Source organism: Lytechinus variegatus, chromosome 5 (assembly GCF_018143015.1).
Source record: "Lytechinus variegatus isolate NC3 chromosome 5, Lvar_3.0, whole genome shotgun sequence".
Lineage (NCBI taxonomy): Eukaryota > Metazoa > Echinodermata > Echinoidea > Temnopleuroida > Toxopneustidae > Lytechinus > Lytechinus variegatus.
In genome coordinates this window covers 22,409,837-22,430,963 of record NC_054744.1, presented here as the reverse complement: position 1 = coordinate 22,430,963, position 21,127 = coordinate 22,409,837, and the positions used below count along the sequence as shown (strand labels likewise).

Sequence of the window (21,127 nt, the reverse complement as noted above, 5' to 3'; positions counted from 1 at the left end):
CTATTTGTAAATGCAATCATCGTAATCAGTGTAAGCATAATTAGCTGAGCATAATGTAGGCATATCAAGAACACCCCGAAACATAAATTATACAGCCCTTCTGTGGTTTTCTATGACGAGGAAATAATTTATGACAATTTTTCTTCTTTGTTTTATTTAATCGTTGACGTTGGCACAATTAGCATTATGCACTGATTATGACTTGTGTTCTTTGTCAAGGTATTGTCTATGACGGTCTCAAAACATATAAGAATAATACAGCTCTTCTATGTTTCTATGATGAGAGTTTCATTAGTGACCCTAAATTTCCCATCTAATCAATGGCAATGTGTCGTATAGAATAATTGACATTATCCACTAATTACAATCATGCAATAGGATATGTATACTCTCATTTTATATCAAGGAAGCATGACAATATTAATAGAAAAATCTATCATATGGTTTTCTATGCCGAGGAATTACGTAATTTTTTTCCCCTTTGAGCTAATAATTGTAGGCATGCAAAGTGATGCGCCAGTTAACATAAATCTGCATATATGTGTATATATATGTACATGTCACTGTAAGGTATAATGTGTCACGAAACCATGAATAATACAGCTCCTCGTACGTTTTCTATGACGGTGAATTCATTCATGACACTATATAGCTTTATCAAAAAAAATATATCGTCGTAATTAGCGTAATCAACATAATATGCTAATTATATAGATGAATAGCCCATGGAATTTATTTAAGATGATTGATTTGGATATTTCTTTTTCCTATTCAACTAGTTATTACCTTCGTCAAAATACTTGCTCGAGCGCCACCCCCCCCCCCCCCTCGACCTATTATCTAGATGTGTACACTGCTGGACCAATTGGTATTGGTATCCTGCTTTGCGTACAAGTATGACATGAAGTGTGAATGTAAGGACCCCATAAAAATATGGTAAACTTGATACAGATATATGCTGGATTTTTTTTTTAATTGACGCTTGTCTATATACACTGATTGTCAATTTTTGTTACATCTAATTTAGTTCTAATCCTCTTAATTTCTTTCTATTTTCTATCTTTTTTTTTCTTTTCTCTTCTCTTCTGTTATTCTCTCTCTCCTCTTTATTTGTAATTGCCTGCCACATTTGTTTCCCCCCCATTTTTGTTAAATCTCATTATTCACCCGGCTATTCACTGACCCCCTGTGGTCTTTCTCATCATTTCCCCCTCGATCTTTCTCCTTTCTCTCTCACCGGCCCTTCTCTCACTTCCGCCTCTTTCCCCTTTTTTATTCCTTAATTAATAAGCCTTAATAATTATACTCACTTGACTAAAAAAAAATCTATCCCCTCTCCTCCTTCTTTTTGTTTCTTCTCCCCTCCCTTCCTTTCCTTTTGTTTCCCCCCTTTCCTGCTTTCTTTTCCTTTCCTTTTTTGGGGGGGTCTCCTTTTTTGTGAGGGGGATACCATACCTACCGTTTTCATCAGCGCGTTTGAGATAAATGTGGCGTCCATACCAACGGCAACGTAAACTTGCTGTATTTAGTCAAGTCTGTATTTTCGCCTTATTGTTGCCATATCATAGGTTAAAAAGTACACTAGAACATGGCAGATGAATCTGGAGATAAGAATGGAGAAAATAACAAAAGTAAGTGGAAATTATTTTGCGATGTCATCCCGATCCGACGAAATAAAGCAGTGCCAGTGGCCACCGTTCAACCACCCGATCGCCGGGCCGACCGGCGGCGCCATTAGGCCGGGGCCGGGTTGATGGTGCGGCCAATGGTGGTGCTTCTTCAACTTCAAGGACAAGGGCCGATTGCACGAAAGGGTCTTTTCAGGGACTGTCTCTCGTTTCGCCCATCTTTTATGATGGGCTGTATGCGGGGTATTTCTGAAATGTATGAGAAACATATCAAATTTGTTAGCAAGCATTTAATTAAATCAATTTGTTTACATTATAATTTTATGATAAACATATTTCTACCAGGGTCCAGGCAGTAATAGTATCACATCATTTTATTTTATTAACAAGTTAAAGTAGATTTTGTCTACTTTAACAGATGAATAATTTATAAATGTTTGCAGGTAATTTATTCATGATAAATGCCATTTAAAATGGGCGACATGAAAGATGGTTCTTGCAAATGAGTTGCAAGCAAAGGCCCCACTCATTCAATGAACAAGGTTATAATTAGACCAAAAGCTTCAGTCTCTGTATTTCGGTTGTTCCGCTGAACTGCGTTGGCTCACTCACCAATACATAAATGGGGATTGTAGTAAAATGTCAGAAATTGTTGAATAAATCCCCAGAAACGACGGTTATTCCTGTCTAGGGTAATATAACCTTGTTCTCAGTTATATCTCCATCAGTCCATGTGTACAAAATAAGGGTGGCAATGTTTGGCTAATTTTCTCTTTTTGTTTGGGGCAAATGCTTGATGTTTTTACACTGACAGTTTCCATTACACCTATTTTTCATACAACTTGGCTCTTATTTAAATTTGATACTTTAAATCATTTTTTTCTTAATTAAAAATAGAGATCAAAAAATGAAAATTTTCTTGCCATATTACTTTCCACCAACAGAGGGCGTACACAAAAATATGCCCAAAATTCAAGTTTTTGAGCGCTCTGGTGAATACAAAAATTATTCCCAAGTTACTAATGAAAAATAAATTGCAACTGTACAGAAATTAGTAATTTTGGTCACAAAAGTGATATTTTAATGACTTTTTAAAGTGTGTGCTCTGGACAACATTGGCATACCATAGTCCTACCTGTAGATTCCCCACAGGCAGGGTGGTAGCAGTGAACAAGTGAAAGGCCCTTTCGTGCAATCGGCCCCAGGTCCGTGGGCCCTGCCCCGGGCGCCCGATGCAAAATTTGTGTTATTTTTGTGTTTAATTCGTGTTATCTCTCTGATTTAAAATGCATCTAACAAAATATTAATAAGTATCCTAAAATAAAAATGGTGTTTTTTGCATTAAGAGTAAAAATTAGACTAATGTCAACTGACATGACTGGGCCGGGTTAAACCGTAGTTTATGATGGTGGTCCCCAAGTCTGCACACCTAAGTACAAATTAAACAAAACATATGAATAGAAAATAAAGCCAGTAGTAGTGCTACCGTTCGTTTGTCAACGAACATTCCACCAAAGTCTTTATAATAAAATAAAAGATTGGACACTTTAGCAAAACTTTGCAGATTTTGTGTAACGCTTTGCATCGATTTACGTGTAAAATAGTTTTAGTGCCTAGTCTTTTCTATGTAGTTTATTTCAAAGGAAGATGAATCCATGCCCTCTTTATAGCTATTTAGATGAAAAATTTCGGAAATTAGAAGACTGATCCATATTTTATCAACGAGAAGAGAAATCAGTGCTTATATGACGCTATTTGAGAAATATTCATAATATCACTATCAGGGGGAATTGACATCACATCGTTTGGGAAGTTTCATAGGACTTGATTATAAATAAGATTACAGAATTATACAAAATGCATTTACATGTAGGTCTACAGCTTAAAAAATGATAAAGATTAAAATTGGATTTAAATATAATTGAAAAAAAATGTAAATTTTATATAATTACATGTATAAAGACTGTAATAAAAGTGTAAATATGTAAATTGATTTAAATTAAGTAAATCTACATGTATACACGTACATATAAATGTACTGTAAATATTGCTCTTTTCCTATTGAAAACGTTCTTTTTTGCATCTAAACTGTGTAAAATTCAGAATTTTATGTATGCTTGAAATTGAAACATTTTTCATTTCCAACAGCCAGTTATTTCAATGATGATTTTTTATAAAGTGATTTTACAAATTCAATACATAAATTTTCTCATCTTGTTTCTAAACATTGTAAGCCGCTTTGTGTCGATGTATTTTGATAAATACATAAATAGACCCTATCTTACACTATTAAAAGATGCATGGATTCAAATACGCCTAGGCCTAAATGTTAACCTAACAAATAAAATCCCAATTGGTAAATCCATAAGTAGGAATCCCAAGATGTTGAGAATAATATTCCAGTTGATGGATACAGTCAGATATGAAGTAATGTGAACTCAACTCGTAAACACATGTAATTAACCTGACAGTGTTTTTAGTTGTTGTTGCTGTTGTGTTTTTAGAGCAAGTGTCTCAATCAATCATATTGTAAAGGCAAAGCAAATCAGTGATCAAGGTAAAAAGTGACATTCTTTGGCTGATGTAATTAATGACGTAGAATTATGTTGAACACTGATTGGTTTGATAATGAAGATGAGCTCTGATTGGTTTACAGAACGTTCAGTGAATTACATGTAAAATACATGTAATGGCATGTGAAAGGTGTGCTGAAGATTACACTTCCTGTAAATAATACATTTTGAAACGAGGTAAAAAATGTCTGCATACATGTACATGTGTAAATGAAGAAATTTAGTCAAAACAAACGCTAGGTTGTCTGCTGACTTTTGATGCAGTTCGAAGTAAACAAGCTCAGTCTTCTTTTGAAGAAAGTTTTATGATGAAAGAGATAAAGTAGGAAACTACAACATAATGGAACCTTCACCAAAACGAAAGACAAGCTTTGAACCAATGTTCTTTAGTCTCATCGGACCATATCTTGGCCCTCTATTTGACTGGTCTCCAAACAATACATATAACTTTCTCATTTTTATATTCTATCATTTAGCAGATTCTTCATTACATGGAACTCGTATCACTCCACAGCTCCTGAAGGCACAGAGTGGAGAGTTTGAAGTGGATAGTATATTTAGCCTCAACCTCAGACAACAAGGTATAGCAGTCATGTCAAATACAATTGAGAGAACAGTATGCTGTATACCGTTGCAACTGCACTTGTGTAATAATTACATACTATTTTATAACTTCAGTTATAATGAAAAAGAAGATATTATGTTGATTTGTGAACGTGATACAGGTTTTGAAATGCCCTCTTATTCTGTACAATAAGTAAAACCTTATATCTTTATAAATGAAAGTTAAATTATAAGAAAATTCAGTGGAGCTTGAAAAGACAAGATGTTGGACCAGGCTTGTTTATTCATCCTTTTTTTTCCCTTTTTTTTGGGGGGGATGAAATATCTCAAACTAGTATTCATTCATTTAAAGTGTTTTTACCCAAACATCATATATTGGAAAGGGAGGGGGGGGGGGGCATATTTCACATTCTGGTCTTTATTGTTGTTTATTATCTTTTGGGTAAGTTTTCTCTGAACTATAGAAATTCAGAGTTGATTTCATAACTTTTGCTTCTTGGACCTAGTCAGGGAATTCTTGGAGAGATTTCTATCATCTTTGGCAATGTAAAATTGTTTTATAATTATAGTAGTGCAAATACCTTCTTTCTCTCTCTATATATATACTCTTTTTAATCTTCAGATATTGATGATCTTGGAGCTATTGGATCATGTTCATGCCTTCAGCGACTGGACATAAGTAGGAATGATTTAACAAGTCTAAAGACCCTGACCCCTCTGAAACAACTAGTCTATTTAAATGTAGCTGCCAACAGAATATCAAGTCTTGGTATGTGTTTGATATCAGTAACCTTTTTCTCATCTTTCAACAAAAAATATATGAAGAACTGTCTATTCAAGGCAGATAGAGACTGAGGATTAATTCTTCTAAATCTATCTGTCATTAGTTTAAATTTTTTTAATTTATTGTCATTTTTGCATTTTAAGGGCTTTAAGGAGTAGCAGTAGGATTCTGGCAAAGTCACCTGGAAATTCAAATCATCTCACCACCATTTTCACAAACTCACTAGGCGTTTTACAAGAAAATTAATTCAAAGTTCATGCTGTTGTGTTTTGCCAAATCTCGGCACCATCATGCAAATGGCAGACGATAAAAGAAAGGTAGCATCATGGCCCCCAGTGCCCCCACATGAAAACATAAATTGTAGAATCTCAAAATTGTTAGGGATCCATATTTCCAGACCCGTTATTATTCCCAATGAGATTTTATGTATTCCTTTGTTGTGGAAAATTAAATTTTATTTCTAAAATTGCAAGTTAACTGGGAAAGAAATACCGGTACCCTTTTGAAGTGGACATTAAGTTTTTACTTTCTCAGTATCAAATGGTTTGGTGAAGTCATTGAAGATGGTATTTTTCTAGTGAGTCCCTTATTTATTCATGGAAGCACCAAAATATCAATTGCACATTCTCAATAGATACATGTAGATCAATAGTAACTAAAGCAAATTGATTTGTGTTGATGCAAGAAGCAGACCAGGGTCCCGTAACACAAAGGTTAGCGATTGATCATACACTTTATTTTCACGATTGATTGTACATTGTAGTCAATGGAATCAATCATAGCAAAATGTTCTATGATCATTGCTAAGCTTTTTGTTACACCCCCTGTAATCAATTGTGAATTTGCAATTAATTGAAAGACTTGTGATTGATTTTAGGACATAGATTAGATTTGACTTCTATTTGATTGCAATTTTGTTGCAATTCCCTATTGTACCGATGTATTGGCATCAATTGCTTCGGTGACCCATGATTCATCAGAAAGGATGAACCATTACACAGGAACCGAAGATTGGTAAATACCAATGTACCTAGTGCCTACTTGCACATTACTAACTCTGGCCTTTATGCACTCTTTTGTTTCCAATGCTTTACCCCATGCACTCATTCTATATGTTATAATCAACATATCCTATTTTCCTCCACGTTTGAATCTCACATCCAGAGCTTAACTGTATCTTTTACTGTGCAGTTATGGCATGCATCAACAATTGCCAAGAAAGGGTTTACTTAACTTTTTCTCTTTTATTTATCAATATTTTCAGAGCCTTTGAAGGAGATGGAGAATTTACGAAGTTTAAATGCCGCTGGGAATCTCATTTCAAGGTATTTATAATCATAAACATTTAAAAGGGAATTTTATCCTGATGATAAGTTGGTTTTGATATTAAAGGAGAATAATTAGAGAAAAATAGTGTGGAATTTTTATGAAAATCCATCAAAGAATAACAGAGTTACGAATAAATTATTAACTTTGTGATGTCATAGATGAGCAACTCCTCTATATGTCTTGTGATGTAAATTCCCCAAAATGTCATTTTCTCAAAAAAATTGAAAATGATTTTATTTGTAACATGGATATATTATCAGACACTTCATTTCATACCCCCATCAATCCAAAATATATTTCTGTGCATGAGTGTTCCATTAAGATAATGAGCTACATGAATAAAGTCGCATGTCAACAACCAAATTTGATCTTATGGAGTGAGGATGCCATATTGATATGACTTGTTCAATCAAATTTCTCCCTCTTTTTTTTTGGGGGGGGGGATTGGTGGAATAGATGATAATGATAATTTTGTATGGCTTATTTCATAGAATACCAGAAATGTTCTAATTGTTAGGGCCAGTATTCCACTTATCTGCGATTCATGGAATATTTGCCCAAACTCTTGAAATACTTATGGTATGTGATTCTGAGCCTTCCAATATAATCAAACAAGTGTGAATTTTTTTTCATCACAAGCCATTATGATAAATGTATATATAATATTGCTCCGAATATAGTTCTGATAGATTGCTGGCTGCCACTCTTTTATTGTCAACTTTAATTGCCTTTTATGTATTCTGGACATTGTAATACACTGTATATATTGCATAAAATTTGTATCTAAAGGAATTGCTGACTCCATACATGTACATGTATGTCCCCCATTCTCTTTGCAGTCTTGAATCAGTGTATGCCCTATCAAATCTGCCGAACCTTGAAGACATGCGATTCCAGGACACCTTGCAAGATTGGAGCAATCCCATCTGTAACAGCACTACCTATAGGTCAGCAATGATGTCTCACTTCTGCCACTTGAAAGCTTTGGATGGAGAGAGATTGTGTGGGAAAGGAAGTGAAGTCTTCACAGCTCTCAGACAGCTTGATAGAGAATTAGCAAGTAAGACTTGCAGTATGATAATTATTACCGAATCTTACCAGTCTAGTGTTGAGGAAAAATACTAGAACACGTTTTTATTTGCTGGTTGTTTTAAAAAAAAAAAATCTTACTGGCCAAGGTCAAAAAAACCAGTGGTAGTGTCAATTAAGTGTAAAAATCTTTATATTTATCTCTCAGAACTGTTTAAGTTGTTTAGAACTTATTCAGTCTGTGCGTGTTAGGGTGTGTGCATGAAGATATTGCCATTTCTTCATCTTCCTTGTATACATGCTTAGAGTTGACCATTATTGTATGGGGCCTGGGAGCCTCCCCCTCCCCTCAAGTCATTTCATTGATCCAAATAGTGCAGTTCAGTATAAGGATTAAAGAAAAAAAATAGGTAATGAGAGAGAAGTATTTCTTTTTATTTATGTTATTTTTGTTTTTTAATATACCTTCTCTGTTGAGCCCCCCCCCCCTTTATTATAAACATTAAAATATTATGTTTTAATTTATATCCACTAACACTTAAATATTTTATGTAAAATCTGGTAGAACGCTCATTACCTACATCATGATAATCAAGGTAAATGTACATTTGTACCAGCAACACTGCTAAGGATGCCACATTTCAAGTTCAAGCTCTTAGTGTAATGTATGTTAAAGATACGAGCTTTAGTGGTGTTTGTTTTGGCAATATAACCCACCCAGTGAATTGAACAGGATCTTAAAAATAAGTGACATAAAACAAGTCATAAAACTCGATGGAAATTCCACCTTGATCTTAGGATCCAATTGAACAAATTTTGATTTTAATATGATGCACATTTTCTATAGACCCTAGGCCTTGCCCCAGTTACAACTGTATCTCTGGCATTGGGATCGATGGGTTATTTGTTTGGTTTATAGAAACAGTCGGTTCAACATAAATTGGACTAACTCACAGCTATGGCAAGATGTCTTTGGTGTTAATCTACCAGAACCTGGTCCAATCATACCACATAAGCTACCAAATGTCACAATATGAACATGATCATCATAAATTGGGTTACATTTACAATGGCTGCGTGACCATCCACAAGCATCAAAATTGAAGAAAACTATGCATTGCATGTATGTAGAATGTTATCACTTGACCAAATCTATTGGAACTTCATGTGTGATACAATATTTCAAATTGCTGCTAAGTATTTCTCAAATTTCATATTTATCCTGATCAATTAATATCATCCCTAGATCCCCATTATAATGCTGGGTATTCATAACTTTTTTTTCCTTGAGCTACACATCCTTTGAAATTTTTGCAGATATACATGTATATTCCTTCAAAGGCACTTTCATCAAACCTTAACAGATTATAGATATTGTAATGGAATGTGCTCTCTTCCAATTAAATTGTCTTATTTCAGGAGCTTATACAAGGAGTTTTGCACTTTCCATTGATCACAAGTTTTGTGAAATATAGTCCATACATAAATCTGGCTTCATCCATCATTGTGGTGGTTTTAACCCTTTTGTTGATATTTTGCAGAGTGTGATGAACATTCAGGAGATCATGTGACAAAAAAATCCTCCGGTTCTTGGGTGGAGAAAGGATTCTGGGATACGTGCCCTGAGCAGAAGAAAGAGATTGACGATACAGAGAAATTGATCAAAGGTCAGTTGGAAGAAATAATTGATTTGTAGTTATACCAGGGGACCGTTTCATAAAGCTGTTCGTATGTGAAGAGCGGCTTGACTGGTGATCCTTTCTTGTGTTAAATGACGATTCACCAGTATGTTCATCGGTGCTTATTTAGCACGTAAGAAAGGTTCACCAGTCGTTCTTAAAGTCGCTATTAACTTACAAACAGCTTTATGAAACACCCACCGGGATATTATCTAATCAAAGAATTTTAGTTTCAATTATATGATATGATTTTCGTTTTTACTTAATATTTTTATTCTCTTCCCTTATATTCATTGATAAATTTTTATTCCCCTTTTCATGTTTATGTGGGTTTTTATTGTTTTTTTAGGGGGCTGAAGTTTGATTCTCTAAACTACAAATACACAGTTTACACGTGCTAATTAATTCATTTTTCCAATCTTTGTAGATTAGTTGGTTGGTTCGTTTTTTTTCATTTAAAATTTGCAATTTGTGCATGTGAACATTTTGTGATTAATTCAAAGAATAAAAATATGTTTGATTGCCTTCATTTGAATTGAACTTATGTCAAAGCTTGTTTGAAAGTTTCTTCGGGGGTTTCTGCAAAAAAATGATATACATGTACACTGTAGATAAATTTTTGGAGAATGGACATTGTAGGGCATGCATTGCAAATGTCTTAAGGTGGTCTCATCAGTGACATTTATCTGTTTCACCAATGAATTATTTTGTTTTAATTTCAATAATACAATTTAATTGAATTTCATGTCAACATACATTGATATTCATTATATTGTGCTAACATAATACTCATAGATGCATGACATTTGCTCCAGTGAGAGTTGCTCCGCTATTTCCACACTTCTAAAATGACTATTAAACTTCAACACCTACCCTACCCTAAACCTAACATAAAACCCTATTGCAACCATGAATGTAACCTTTCATCTTAGATGAAATAGAGGCCTGGAGCAATTGTCACAGTCTAAGCAAATGTTGCATCACCCTTAGACACAAATGCAGTGTTTTATGGTTTGTCTCTACAGAAATGCTTCTCGACTGCAGGACGTTAAGCAATGTGGCACTTCATAAAATACAGCAGACGTGACAGGATGAGAGATGATTCACAGCTCTTAACAGGACAGGACAATCAGAAGCTCTAGATGTATCATCCATCGCCTCTCAACATGCTACCAAGAAGGCAGAATTTGGATGGCTTACAATTGCGGATCCAATATTTTATGGGGTGTGAATTCGTAAAAGAAAAATTGGCCCCCCAAAAGGTCATCAATTACAAATGAAGGGTATAATGAAGGGCATTCCATCTCCTGTAGAAAAGAGCATCGCTCATTTTACATGGTGCGCCCTCACCTTCTGTTACACCAATGAATTATTTTGTTTTAATTTCAATAATATATTTCAATTGAATTTGGTTCCTCCAAAGAGGATTTTGTTATCAGGGTATAGGAATGTAGCAAAAACAGTCACAACCTTTTTACTGTTTGTTGGATTTCTTTAAAACTTTTACCATTCTGTTTTTTTAATTTTTCTCCTCTCTCATACAACATTGATTTTATGACCAAAGTTGAATTCACCTTTTAACAAAAATTGAAGGAAATAGTTTTATGACTTTATTTTCTTGCTTTGTAGTATTGTGTTATGAATCTGAAAAGAGAGGTCAAAGGGTTGGATTATATTGACTTTGCAGATTGCTCTTATACTATCATTCATTGCCAGTCAGTCATGTCATATCATTCTTTATCCTTTAGTTGGGGCAGTGCATTAACAAAACAAGGTGATCAGTAATTTTATTTTCGTCAGATTTGTATTTTAATTGTTTTATTCCTTCAGAATTTTTTTTTCCAATATACATGTAGATGACTTATTTTCATGTAAAGATTATATAATTACATGAACTCCATTAAAGCCTTGTTTACTTTGAATCAGATTCAATTTGATTGTTTTACTTCATAATAACTGAAATGTTCCCTCATTGAATTTTAAATATATAATCATTTTTATTACTTTTTACAAGATCAAAATATATTTATATTTAATTTATTAAAAGAATGACTTTGGAATAGTCTGTGCATACAATATTCTTTATAAATTATTGCATGTTATGAAGGGCAGGTATAATCAGTCATGTTGGTGATGATTATTTATGTCATACATCTTTACAACATGGTGATTATTGAATGGCTCCCTCTTCAGTTAGAATGCGTGTTAAGATATATTTCAGTTCCTTGCAGTGCTTGCTGTGTATTTGTGTAGATGATGTGCGTGTATTTCAGGCAATTACAATGTTTCTCAAGGGAAGATCCATTCGATGGCCTGGACGACGGGAAAATCAGAAAAACTTATCGTTTTACAAGGAATGGGATTGTACATATTGTGGACATTTTAAGGGCAGACTTAGAGCACAGAACCCATCGCGATAGAGCCTTGCCCGTGTTACTTCAAGTTTGCTCTAATGTTTTATGCTGGGGACACGTTGCGCTACCAAATTGCACGTGCCCACAAAGTCAGCAGTGCTTCCATGTCTAGATGTTTACGGAACGTGATATTGGCTCTCGTTCGACGACGAAGCGAGGCAGGCAGTAACCTTTAAAATTTCAGTCATCCTGTGATAATCATAATTTTTCTTGCATTACTATTTTCTTTTTGCAGTTTTTCTAAAATGTGTGTTTCAACATGATCAATGATGTGCTTATTTATTATTCTGTAGTTTGATTAAACATTCCATTGAATATAAAAGAGAGTTCGTTATATGTTTATTTGTTATATGTTATGAAAATCTTGCCTTCAAGATGAAATAGCATTTCTGTAGTTGGACAATCTAAATGTCTCATTCCAGTGATTAAAAAAAATGATGTTATGATATTTGTGTCTGAAATCAAATGCATTTTGAGAAATAAATTTGTAATAATTTCCATGTGAATATACTTTGTGAAATGTCTCATTCTGCATTGGATTTTGTGTTTTACCAATTTTCTTTTACCTTGCCCTATGCCTACTCCCCCCCCCCCCCCTCTCTCTCTCTCCCCTTTGTATATATTTTTTTTCAATGAGATTGAAAATGTATCTAGTATTGCAAGAAAGAAAATCTATTGAGCCTTTAAAAAGTTGCCCTCAGCTGTATGAAATTAGTGGTACCAATTTACAAAAGGAAGATAAAATTACCTTTCAGAAAATAAAGGGAACTGTGTTAGATAAATATGAGCAAATGACAGGATTTAACATCTTGCTCAATCACACTCGTACTGATAAGAGGCGAGATGAGAATAAGAGACTATAATTGCTTTAGAATAAAAAAAAATCTTGTCACAAAGAATAAGGGTGCTTTAAAAAGAAACACAAATAATGGTCCTTTTTAATTCAAAATTAATTTATGGGTCACTACATCAATCAGATAAGATTTTCATTTTAAAAAGTAAAATTTTTGCTCACTTGTTTTAAAATAGTTGACTCATCCTGAGCACTATAGGTCTGTTATTAGATTGATACAATTTCACTATTTCCATTGAAAGTATTTAGTTCACTCTCTACCGATTAGATTGCTTACATTTCTCTTCTTTGATATAACACTCCTAATATAATTTACCCCTGTGGCACAAATATATGTAGGCCTTTGAATATAATGACTCAATTCATTGAAATGTGCATGCATATGTTTGTAAAAATCCTAAGAGGCATTTAAAAGTAATTTGTAGCGTAGGCCACACCTTACTGATGGAGATTGTCAATATCACTGATAAGTAAATTTGTTTATTTCAAGGTCAACTAAACTGATTTCCATAAGCTCATCATGATCGAAGAGAGAGAGAGAGTTTAATTTAGGAAGACTGTCAAAAATGCAGCCTAATAGAAAGGCCATGCATATAATCTATATGAGAGCTCTCAATTACATCTAACCATTTTACCCCTGTATATAAATAATGATTACAGTATTAGGCTCAAAATATACCATGAAATAGTCACACACACAAAAAAAATATCTTGGCCATCTTTTGTTGAAAGCTCATTGGCTTTCATAGGCCAATCACCAACCCGACAACGGGACCAATCGCTGGAGCGGTGATGAAGCTTCACTACTGACGTCATGACGAATTTTCACCACTGATCTTCGTGCTCAGTGATTGCTGCGCTCGAAATAGCACATTCGCTAATAACACAGAGTGGCTGCATGCTCGATATCATGAGAGCTCGCTTTTGCCGTTTCTATTTCCCGCTTCAGAGACACCATACATTTTCTCCGAAGCCGAAAGCTGAGACCTTGCTCGATATTTCATCTTGCGAGTGGAATTTATTGACCAGAAACACTGTTTCTGTTGCCGTACTGGTCAATAAAATCGTGCTAGATATCCTAAAGGTAAGGAACATACACATGCGTTTTTTTATTGGATGAGTATTTTCTAGATAAACTTATTTAACTTCTCTCTAAATGCAGTTACATCGACTGAAAGTTACTTTATTTTCTCCCCAGTGTGCAGTGGCATTTTGAGAGAGTGTGCTTTGATCGAGATCGAGTTCATGTTCGCCGAGGTTACGGGGCAAGGTGACAAGAAATCTCCGTTGGCGTTGGTTGAGTTAGAGGCCCCAATTTGCGAGATGGATGCCGAATGTGCATGTTTGTTTTATGGCAGTGTATCCTATTGCCTTTATTTCAGTGCTTTAAAAATGAAAATCACGACAATTAAGAGGAAATACAATCAAGGAAAATTCGCACTTGCTAATGCTAAATATATTCCAATCCATATTATTACAAGGATGACTGCACACATGTTACTAGAGTAGACAGCTGGCATGGCAGCCGTCTGAGACTGAGTGTCATGTCTGTTCTGCATTTTGAGGATTTTTTTTATTTCAAATTTTTTTTGAAATTTCTCCTCGTACACAGACCGGTCGGCTATTGTGAAGCCGTTATTAGGGGAATTACAATGCAAAATCCCCTCGTCCGGGCACTTCAATTTTTGTCTTTAATGAATCAAACTTTTGAAAATTAACACAACCAAAATGCAAATTAATATTCCCTCTTTCTTGTCATTAAAATAATGAGGAAAAATCAAGTTAAAAGGAATTTCTGACTGGAACAAACTGCCTACAGAAGTAGTGGAGGCAAAATCAGTGGAAATGTTTAAACATGTGTTGGATAAATTTTGGTGGGGGGAAAGATTTAAAACCTCCATTTCTCAACGCACGTAAATCTTCACAAGTTTAAACTGTTTAGACCGTCAATTACCAGAAGTAAAGATCGGAAAATCTACAGAAGAAGTCCTTCATTTCCGTACTTGATGTGATGAACAAAAACAGTGATTTACCTTGGCTGTCGTGCAACTTCACCTACCTATTTTATCCGAACTTAGTATATAAACATATGGCCATTGAGTCCCCTGTACAGATGGTGCTAGAACTTTGGTCTCTGTATTTGGTGAGTGAAGCCAACGGAGCTGAGTTCAGCTGAACAACCTACATAACAGAGACCGAAGCTTTTGCTCTAACGTGTCACATGCACATCTGGGTAGCAAAAAATTTGCCCTTCACACAGCCAAAAATGGTCATGGTTTTGAGGGAAAAATTTAAGTTCAATGCATTTCTGACCTATGATCACGTTATCCAAATTAGAAAATAAAATGCCCAAAATAACCTATTAAGACTTAGGGCCTAGTTTCAATTGGCACTACATGTACCCACTGGTTCACTGCTACCATCCTGCTTACAGTAGAGAATCTTTTTTTAAATTATTTTTTATAAAATTGTGTGCTCAATATTACAGCATTTTGGCATAACAAAGTCCTACCTACTATACTTATACCTATAGTATAAGTATAATAGGTAGGACTATGTTATGCCAAAATGCTGTATTGAGCACACACTTTTATAAAAAGTAATTAAAATATCACTTTTGTGACCAAAATTATAATTTTCCATACAGTTGCAATTAACTTAGAATAAATTTTGTATTGACCCGAGTGCTCAAAAACTTGCATTTTGGGCATATTTTTGTGTACGCCCTCTATTGGTGGAAAGTAATATGGCAAGAAAATTTTCATTTTTCAAGCTTTTTTTTTAATAAAGAAAAAATCATTTAAAGAATCAAATTTACAAGAGCCAAGTTATACAGTGCGTCCCATAATAAATGAAACCAAGATTGATCGATGATTTATCATAACTTATTCTTCATCAAATTTCATAAATGACCCATCATTTTAAAGCTTGGGGTCTCTTCTTTCATGTGAGGAAATCAATATGACCCGTACGTCAGGCATGAGTAAGTAAAAACAATTTGAAGAGAGGAAACCAAATAGTCGTTTGGCGAGCGGTATCTGAAATTTTCTTTAAAATTTACATATTCAGAAAGTTCATTTCCTGCCCTTTAATATGACACCACAACCAATAAAGATGCCTCAGAAATATTGAAAGTTATGTTCATTTTAACAAGTGCTTGCAATTCAATAATTTCATTCAACAAACTCGTTTGATAGTCATTTTCAGCTAGCTTGATTAACATCGACCAACCAGTTCCTTTCATTACCGATCATCCATGCATAAATTCTTTTGTTGCCTCTGTCTAGTGCGAGGAAAGGCAACAGTCAAACAAATTTATCGAATGAAATTATTGAAATGCAAGCACTATTTCTAATGAACATAACTTATTTGTGAAGCATTTTTATTGTTTGTGGTGTCATATGAAAGGGCAGGAAATTAACTTATCGAATATGTAAATTTTAAAGAGAATGTCAGATATCGCTCGCCAAATGACTTTTTGGTTTCCTCTCTTTAAATTGTTTTTACGTATTCATGCGTGACGCATGAGTTTTATTGATTTCTTCAAATGAATGAGGAGACCCTAAGCTTTAAAATGATGGGTCATTTATGAAATTTGATTAAGAATAAGTTATGATAAATCATCGATCAATCTCGGTTTCGTTTATTCTGGGATACACTGTATAATGAAAAGCTGTAATGGAAACTGACAGTGTAAAAAAAAATCAAGCATTTGTCCAAAAGAAAAAGAGAAAATAATCCAACCTTATTTTGCCACACATAGAGATGTAACTGAGATCAAGGTTATATCATAAACCTGGGGCCGATTGCATGAAAGGGTCTTTCCAAGGACCGTCTTTCGTGTCGCCCATCTTTTATGATACGCTATAAGCGGGGTGTTTCTGAAATTTATGATAAAGAATAAGATTTGTTAGCTTGCTTTTAAATCAAATTTTATACAATTTCATGATATATTACATCATTTTATAAACAAATATTTTGTTTATTTTAACGGACGAATGAAATATGTTTGCAGATGATTTATTTAAAATGCGTTTCACATGGCGCATCATAAAAGATGGGCGACACGAAAGACGGTCCTTGCAAAGACCCTTTCGTGCAATCGGCCCCTTGTTCATTGAATGAGTGGTTACTACCATCAATTTTGATGTGGCATTAAAAAATGAAGTTCTCAGTCTTGTATCTTGTGAATAAATGTACCAGATACATGTATTTGTCCCGGATTTTTGTAAACTAGCAGGTGTTTGTAGTATTGATAATGGCAAATCCAATGGAAATACTAATTTTTCACCTTTCCTTTAGGATCAAGTGTCAGAATTGATTTCAAAATACCCTACCCCTGCTACTCCACTCTCCATAAAGGTAAAAAAAACCAGGATTAACCCCCTGTTTATTTTTTGTTCAAAAGTAATTGTGCTTTAATATAGATTTATAAGGGAAATCCAGGATTAGGCCTCCCTGTTTCGATGTGGCAGTAGTGGTACTTACAACAGTGTCTTTGCTCCTTGATGACAAGGCAGTATCATATATATCATAGGAAAGATGCCTCATCGCTAAGGTGGCTAGGATAGCAGTACATTTGTTTTATCATTGTTTTTTTTTTCATATTTTAATCCACCTTTTTTCTGTATATTGAATTCATCCGTTCGCAAGAGAACTGCAAGCATCAATTTGTAAATGATGCCTTTAAATTATCAATAATTATGCAATTTGTTCTTTGCATATTTCTGATTTCTCTACTTTAACAATATTTATCTCTCTACTTTGCCTTTTACATGTAGATACCATTCCCCCACCATCCATGATGAGTGGAGAAGTTGGGATGGAGATGGATGACCTCAACAAGAAAGAGGACAGCAACAAGCAGGAAATGGCTCCAAAGACATCTCCACGACCTGGGCGCTTCCAGGTCAACATCGTCAGTGAGAAGCCAGAGGCTTCTCCCAAAGAGAATAAGGACAAGACCTCTCCTGTTCACAGTGAGCCAAGTTCCGGTGGACATTCCAGTCCACTTGGCAATGAAGACTTTGACCATTCCATGGCCATGCAGACCTTTGGTCAAAACACCATTGAAGTGATGCCATCTCTGGACTACTATAGGAACCTTTTCTCCACATCTGCAAGTGCCAAACAAAGGCCAACGTTGAATGATCTCCACGAACCCATTAAGGTCAGTATACTGTGACCATTGAACCAAATGTTTCATATATTTATAGAAATGTGCAGGGAGTGAGTGTTTTATATACTGGCTATCCTGTGAGTTCAAGGGTATCGTTTTTTATGATCACAAGGACATTACTCTGAGTGTTTTTACAGTGCACTGTGAATAACCAAAATGCCAGCAACTGCAACACCAATTACAATACATGTACATGGCAACCTGTGCATTATGGGAAGGCATTATGAAATCATGGAAGTTTCTTTGGATCATACAGACAGGAGGCTACTATCTGCTTTTTATTATTACAAGCACATCTGAAGTGAGCCCAAGAACCAAAGTGCTTAAAAAATCCTTGGCATGGCCTTCTGTTTGAAAGTATTTACATCAGATGGCATCTCTAGTTTAATGCACTGGAGTTCTGTGAAAAATGAAGTGCTCATCCAAAATTCACGGTTCTACATCCAAAAAAATGCATTTGGGGTCTGCATGATGTAATGTCATGAGAATAACTATTGAAAATGAAGCACATTATGTCAGCATTTTTCACAGGCAATGCTGGCAGTATTTAGGTTGAATTGGAATTATTCTGTAGGGCCTACATGTATAGCGCAAACTATATTTAAATAGAGCTCTACGTAACACACATCCTAATTATTGATCGAAATTAACACTCTTCTATGGTGTCTGCACTTTTTTGTTTTTTTTTTGCTGAGGATGCAGTGTTCAGTTCATCTTTACAATGACCTTAATATTTGTAATAAGTTGAGCAAATTATGTTGCAGTCTTATACATGTACAGTACATGTATGTTTGAAATTTACCCCCCCCCCAAAAAAAAAAAAAATAATAATAATATATATATATACATGTATATTGATATATAAACATACCTAATGTACATAATGTAAATTACATGTACATTGGCAATGAACTTACATATTTGAAACCCTCAATTTTCACCTTAACCCTTTTGTTTTGAATCTTACTTGTCTGTTGGCTCTGAACAAGTGTTTGGTTGGGTGAAATAAATGTAGAAATGGTATTCGTTTTGCCACTATAAAAATGCATGGAAATGCACATGGCACAATTTCTTTTGGATGTTTATTTCTCCGGTTGCTGTATTTCTGTTGAGTGTGAGAGGTGTTTTGGAATGATGGAATCAGCATTCTATTGGTGTATGAAAGGAAATATCATGCTTGTCTGTGGGGCATGAAATTCTAGAACACCTTGTATCACTCCAGAAACAAATTGTGAGTTGGAGAAGGGATAGGAATGGGTACTGCTGGGGATTGAAAATGAATAATTGTATCAAAGGTAATATCATATCAGGGATTTATAACCATACTTGTAGATTAGGATGAATTAGAAAGAGAGTGTAGTGTGAGGAAAGGAAATTTATATCGAATATCAAGGAATTAAGGATTATGTACATTGTACTATTGGAAAATGCTTAATACCAAAGCAAAACATACATTTCATTTTACACTTTCTATGCACATTTTATTGTAGACAGTACATGAATGCATAAGTATAAGGTATTCATAATCAGGTGGCTGTAATAAGCATACAAAATACACTTTAAAATACCATACTGATAATAGATACCGATACTATACATGTACATGTACATGCATTTAGAGACAAAATTGTGTTTTAAAGTTGTAAAAAGTTCTAACAGATTAATTCAAACTTCACGTCTGAATGGCATGATTCGTTTTTGTCTCACCTGCGAAGCAAGTGAGACTATAGGCACCGCTTTTCCGACGGCGGCGGCGTCAACATCAAATCTTAACCTGAGGTTAAGTTTTTGAAATGACATCATAACTTAGAAAGTATATGGACCTAGTTCATGAAACTTGTCCATAAGGTTAATCAAGTATTACTGAACATCCTATTAGAGTTTCATGTCACATGACCAAGGTCAAAGGTCATTTAGGGTCAATGAACTTAGACCATGTTGGAGGAATCAACATCGAAATCTTAACCTGAGGTTAAGTTTTTGAAATGTCATCATAACTTAGAAAATATATAGACCTATTTCATGAAACTTGGACATAAGGTTAATCAAGTATCACTGAACATCCTGCATGAGTTTCACGTCACATGACCAAGGTCAAAGGTCATTTAGGGTCAATGAACTTTGGCCGAATTGGGGATATCTGTTGAATTCCCATCATAACTTTGAAAGTTTATGGATCTGATTCATGAAACTTGGACATAATAGTAATCAAGCATCACTGAATATTTTGTGCAAGTTTCAGGTCTCATGATTAAGGTCAAAGGTCATTTAGGGTCAATGAACTTTGGCCGAATCGGGGGTATCTGTTGAATTACCATCATAACTTTGAATGTTTATTAGTCTAGTTCATTAAACTTGGATATATGAGTAATCAAATATCACTGAACATCCTGTACGCATTTCAGGTCACATGACCAAGGTCAAAGGTCAATGAACTTTGGCCGAATTGGGTGTATCTGTTGAATTACCATCGTAAAGTTCTTTGAAAATTTATGGATCTGATTCATGAAACTTGTACATAAGAGTAATCAAGTATCACTGAACATCCTGTGCGAGTTTCAGGTCACATGATCAAGGTCAAAGGTCATGTAAGGTCAATGAACTTTGGCTATGTTGGGTTTTTTTGTTGAATAACCATCATATCTCTGTAAGTTTATTGGTCTCGTTCATAAAAAGTGGACATAAGAGTAACCATGTATCACTGAACATCTTGTGTGAGTTAGAGTAGTATTCAAAGTCAGCACTGCTGCTATATTGAACCACGTGATGCAGGTGAGACGGCCAGAGGCATTCCACTTGTTTATTCTATGTGACCTACTGTCTACGTGTACATACGTAACAACTTATACCCCTTTCATAAACCCAATTATGCGGCTAATAGCAGCATAATTTGGTCGTAAAATCAGAGGAGGACCAGAGTTATCCGCATTATTTTGATGCTGCAATTATCCGCATAATAGCAGCATCGGGACCAGATTTTTACTTTATGAGCGCATTTCGAAAGTAATGCGGATAATTGCCATGGTGCGGTCACAAGGTCACCCTTTTCCAACGCAACCGCATCGGAGGGGGTGTGTGCGGTTGCCATGACGATT

General features: G+C 34.9%; 2 protein-coding genes across 3 annotated transcripts in view; both read left to right on the top strand.

Moving 5' to 3' along the window:
* The first annotated feature begins 1,471 nt into the window (after positions 1 to 1,471).
* LOC121415741 (leucine-rich repeat-containing protein 61-like) lies at positions 1,472 to 12,476 on the top strand. Of its 2 annotated transcripts, none has more exons than XM_041609068.1 (7): positions 1,472 to 1,631; positions 4,681 to 4,782; positions 5,388 to 5,534; positions 6,814 to 6,874; positions 7,718 to 7,938; positions 9,449 to 9,574; positions 10,612 to 12,476. In XM_041609068.1, exons 1-7 carry the CDS (start codon positions 1,589 to 1,591, stop codon positions 10,671 to 10,673), a joined length of 762 nt encoding a protein of 253 aa, XP_041465002.1. In that variant the 5' UTR covers positions 1,472 to 1,588; the 3' UTR covers positions 10,674 to 12,476. The 2 variants fall into 2 exon arrangements, with proteins under 2 accessions (XP_041465002.1, XP_041465001.1); XM_041609067.1 differs by having other exon boundaries at positions 4,678 to 4,782.
* A 1,248-nt stretch (positions 12,477 to 13,724) lies between these two features.
* Positions 13,725 to 21,127, top strand: part of LOC121415740 (solute carrier family 12 member 3-like) — a 50,797-nt gene continuing 43,394 nt past the window's right edge. The window contains exons 1-2 of the mRNA XM_041609066.1: positions 13,725 to 13,937; positions 17,635 to 18,023. Of these exons, the coding sequence (XP_041465000.1) occupies positions 17,655 to 18,023 (369 nt within the window). The 5' untranslated portion in view covers positions 13,725 to 13,937; positions 17,635 to 17,654. The remainder of the gene's footprint in view (positions 13,938 to 17,634; positions 18,024 to 21,127) is intronic.

What these genes read in the sequence shown, in the direction of transcription:
- LOC121415741 (XM_041609067.1), top strand. Translation starts at nt 1,589, where the DNA reads ATGGCAGATGAATCTGGAGATAAGAATGGAGAAAATAACAAAA. An exon ending in CAACAGAATATCAAGTCTTG is followed by an intron (nt 5,535 to 6,813) that starts GTATGTGTTTGA and finishes CAATATTTTCAG; the next exon opens with AGCCTTTGAAGGAGATGGAG. An exon ending in GCTTGATAGAGAATTAGCAA is followed by an intron (nt 7,939 to 9,448) that starts GTAAGACTTGCA and finishes GATATTTTGCAG; the next exon opens with AGTGTGATGAACATTCAGGA.